At 38.7% G+C, this 4,486-nt stretch overlaps 1 protein-coding gene across 2 annotated transcripts in view; it reads right to left on the bottom strand.

The window, feature by feature from the left end:
• The window catches only part of RAB2A (RAB2A, member RAS oncogene family), a 30,821-nt gene that overhangs the window by 17,375 nt on the left and 8,960 nt on the right, over positions 1-4,486 (bottom strand). For both annotated transcript variants that reach the window (XM_008942319.1, XM_008942320.1), the window contains exon 3: positions 1,322-1,404. In XM_008942319.1, coding sequence (XP_008940567.1) covers positions 1,322-1,404 — 83 coding nt within the window. The remainder of the gene's footprint in view (positions 1-1,321; positions 1,405-4,486) is intronic.

The following is a 4,486-nucleotide window of genomic DNA, read 5'->3' as shown; positions in this document are numbered from 1 at the left end:
CTTTCCCTTCTGTTAGTCAGCTTCTCTACTTGAGTAACCAGCTCATTTATTAGTACACATGCTCCAGGGATAAAAGCCAGTAATCCCTTTGTGAGAGGGAGAACAGGCCAACAAAAATTTAGTAAACAAGGAGCATTAATGAACTCTGCCTAAAAAGTAATTGAAAACATGTTTGCTACAAAGAGTAAGGAGGGTACTTACAGCTGCAAGAATCTGTAATTTTATATACATATAAAATCTGCTGAAGGGAGTTTTAAGAGTTCCTAACAGCCTCAACCAATTCAAACAACAGTACAAATAATCACATACTTGTGTAGCAATATTTGTTCTACTGAAATGGTTGACAATTTTCTGTGAGTTTACAAACCAAATAATTTAGCAGCAATGTCTTTTAAAGTAAGGTACACAAATATGGCATGCTACAGATGTTGCAGAATGTGTACGCTAAATACTGAACTGGGTTTAAGATTTCATGAGAGTAAAACCACCTTTTTATGAATCAAAGATTCATCTGCTGGAAATTCAATGGAAATAAATGCGTTGGCTTCCTGATATTTAAAAATAAACAGGGAACAAAAAAAGGAAAAATGCCTAGGAAATCTCTAGTGAAAGTTGTTGTTTAATTCAGCAATGAGACCCAAGGCCCACAAAGGGAGCCACACACTCTAGTAGGATATTGGAGCCTGAACAATTTTCATAAACCAGCCACAGTTTTACAGATAAGTTGTAGAGAGACACTATTCAATACAGCAGGGAAACCTTAGTCACTTCTGAACAGCTGCCACACAAAACAGAAAAAAAAAAAATCACACTAAGACCTGTACCTTCCCAGCTTCATAAACACAGCAATGGTAGAAGGTTCCTGGTATTTTTATGTAACCAAACTTTGATGTTTTACTATTTTCACTCCTTTGCAGAATGGTACTTCAATTAAAAATCTGCTATAATTACAGAAAAATTATGGCTCATGGTAATAACAGCACGAGAAAAGAATTAATGAAATATTTTAAGGTCTTTCTCAATAAAAGTAATCCAGAGGTTCATGGTCAAGCAGTTCATAAAAATAGTTGGTTTCATTCTTCCTGAGACTTTATGTATACCTTTTTTCAACCACTTCACAGAGCAAATTGAAAGTATATAGGTTACATTAACCATATCTTGATTTTGAACTCTAAAGGAAAGTTGGCAAAACAGTAAGATAACAAACATCTCTTCAAAAAGCCCAAGTAAATCAGACATTTTAACACTGCAATATACCACAGGACAATCCTACAGAGACAAATAATTTTAATCCAGTTATATATCTCCTCAGTATTCTCACCTTGTGATGTCATACACTAGTAAAGCCCCCGCTGCCCCTCTGTAGTACGACCTCGTGATGGAACGGAAGGACTCCTGCCCTGCCTGCAGAAGACAGGTTCATCAGTGACCATCTCAAACTTAGCTATTGTGGTGCTGAAAATCAAAATCTTGGAATCACACAATTCTACTCTTGAGATGACGGGGAAAAGAAGGAGCATGGAGAGGGGACAAAGTCTCTAACACCAGCAAGAGAAGGCACATAAGGAAACACCAACTACAGCACAGTGCTGTTTAAAAAAGAAAAAAAATCGGAACAAGACCTCTAAACCTTTTTTGGCAATCCCTGACAACCCAATTTACTGAACGGCTTCACAATACATGAATCATTATTAGAGCACAGAATGGACTCCTAGCAACTAAGCTCTGAAGACAAATTTGAAAGGAAGCAAATAACCCAGAGCTTCACATTTGAATTCAATAACCCGCTCCCTGGGGCAGCTGTTGACACTAGAATAAATAAAGCCCATTGTAAATAAATGATGAATGACATCTTTACGCCCACCATCTGCTGGTGTAAAGGTTGTTGGAAGGCCAAGGATGCAGATTTTATCCATTATATCATAAACTGCAGCCAGCTTTCAACAGTCTTCAGATGGAATTCTTTCAGTAATCATTTTATTATGAAAAAACAGAAAATGGTTCCGAATTCAATTTTACACAATTTTGCTCCACAGTTAATCAATTTCCTCTGTACTTGATAAATAATGCTTGTCAGACAGCTACAGGATGCAAGAGTCATCTCTGTATGCACTGCTGAAAACTTTAAATAAGAGATCCTTCATAAATTAGCTTGTTCTCACAGAAAAGTATTCTGTAAAAATCTCAGCACTTGAAAGAATGTGCTCAAAAGAACACAGCCCTGAAAAATAAATATTCATAGTTGCAGACCTTGAGCTCCCTGTGGTTCTGTTTTTCCCAAGTGCTATCTAGCACCTGACAGTTGTTAGAAGGCATATTTACTTCTGGTATTCAGTAATAACAGAAGCTTTAGCAGAATTCAAAGACAACACAGAACATGATTAAAAACCACTAATATTAACACTGAGAAAACAATATGCAGTAAGACAGTTATCTGCAGAACTACAGGAAACTGCCCTGACTTAAAAGCAAGAACGAAATATTTACCAAATAGAAGCCCTACTCAGCCCTATCTACAAAAACAGCGTAGGGAACTTTCTCTTCTCACAGTTAGTGTACTTTTAATTTAAGGTCATCTTGAATTCAAGGAGAACTTGATCTAGAGCCTGTTGCTGAACAAGAACAGTGACACAACAAGTTTCAGTACGTTCACACTTTGTAAAGCACCCTTATCTTCCAGAATAATCAGTTATTTCAGTTTAGGAAAACCATTTCAGCCATTCCAGAGGGAAAAGTTATGAAAGACAGACAATATATTTAAGAGTTTCAAGAAGACAGCAACACACCAGCATATGCACTTGGCCGAGTCTCCAAGTGCACCTGTATGTAAACAAAGGTAACAGGACACAGAGAAGCTGCTGGAACGCACCAAGGAACAGTGAAAACCCAAGGGTTTAGTGCAACAGCAGTTCCCTGACCAGAAGCTCCACTAAGCTCTACAGTTTTTTCTTGGTGAGGTGACTAGCTCATGTGCATGTCAGATGCAGAAAACATCTTCTCCCTAACTAGACAAAGTTAATGTTACCAGTGTATTCCAGGTACTGCCTAAAATCATACTTGAAGAGACCTAAGAGGCTGCCTGTTTTACCTTAATAAGTTTCACCCTTACACATGAAATAGTTCACCTCCTCGAGTAAATTAACCATGGACAAGCCAGACTGTCAGAGGTTCTAGCAGAACTTACAAGAACGGAAGAATTGTGACTTCTCACAAGAATCACTTAGTTACAAAAACTTGGTACCTAAATCCCCCCAAAAAATAACATTTTTAATTCTGTCTCACTTGCCTGTGATGTAACTGAACTAATGCTGCTTCCTGAAGGAAAGACTTGGGAAAGGGTGGGAGACATTATTCCTTCTTCACCAGATACAATCTTCCATACACCAATAATGAATCTGAGCTTAGATATGCCAACAGACAACACAAATTAAATTCTCTTTCATTCTAAAAAAGAAGACAACTGAGGTTCTGTGAAGAAACCTCAACGTATTTACTCTATGTAATCTAAAAACGAATGCTATAAACACAATATAGATGTAATTTACTACCTATTTTAACAGTAGCATTCTGAACGAGACCTAGAAGGTCACTACAGCAGGCTTAGGTATGTAGAACATACTCCAGAGGGTTCTTTTAAATATCATTATTACTTTAACCATTTTTCATCTGACAATTTGCCCTCTGCCCACCCCCTCCTTTCTTCTTCCCCAAAAGGAACAAGCTATTTCAATGAAGAAAAAGCCAAAAAAGCATAGGTCATTAGCAAAAAACTACTTAAACTCCTATGAGTAATATTTGTACTTTATCAGTTTTGCAAAGTAGGACCAACCCAAGTTTAGCTACTTGCTATAAGGAGCAACAGATAAATGCAGTAGCATGGAAGCTCAGTATAAAATAAATCCTGCTTCAATACCAGAGAAAAGTCCTTTATCTTAAGTGGAATTAACATTGATCATACTATCCCTACCACATTCCCCCCAAATCCATCACTTCCCTTCCCCCCCATACTTTTTTCACAGAACCACTGAATGGGTGAGGTAGGAAGGGACCTCTGGAGGTCACCTGTTCCAACTCCCTCAGTCAAGCTAGGCTACTCACAGCAGGTTGCCCAGGTCCATGTCCAGATGGCTTCTGAAGATCTCCAAGGACGGAGACTCCACAACCTCTCTGGACAACTTGTGCAAGCTCCTGGTGTGTGGAACAGCAGTGGCAGTAGCCTCTGTATCTCCTGAGGCCATATGACATCAAGTAGAGGCAACACAAGCCTTTGCTCCAAGGCAACTCCTGGCTAACTTTGAGAGTTATGCTTCAGTGGAAGTGGGAAGATGGAGGATCTTTTGCTAACAGAGACTATGACAGCTGTTTCATGGGCAGAAACTGCAGTTCAGACAAGGTTGCCTAGAGAAACCAATAAATGCATATGGAACAGGCCTGAACACACGTCCTCTCTCTTCAAAGAAAAAGGTGCTAGCTCTGATGCGAGTAG

This window comes from Merops nubicus, unplaced genomic scaffold, assembly GCF_000691845.1.
Source record: "Merops nubicus isolate BGI_N331 unplaced genomic scaffold, ASM69184v1 scaffold19706, whole genome shotgun sequence".
NCBI lineage: Eukaryota > Metazoa > Chordata > Aves > Coraciiformes > Meropidae > Merops > Merops nubicus.
Note: the sequence above shows the minus strand (reverse complement) of the source record. Positions and strands in the feature narration are given on the sequence as shown.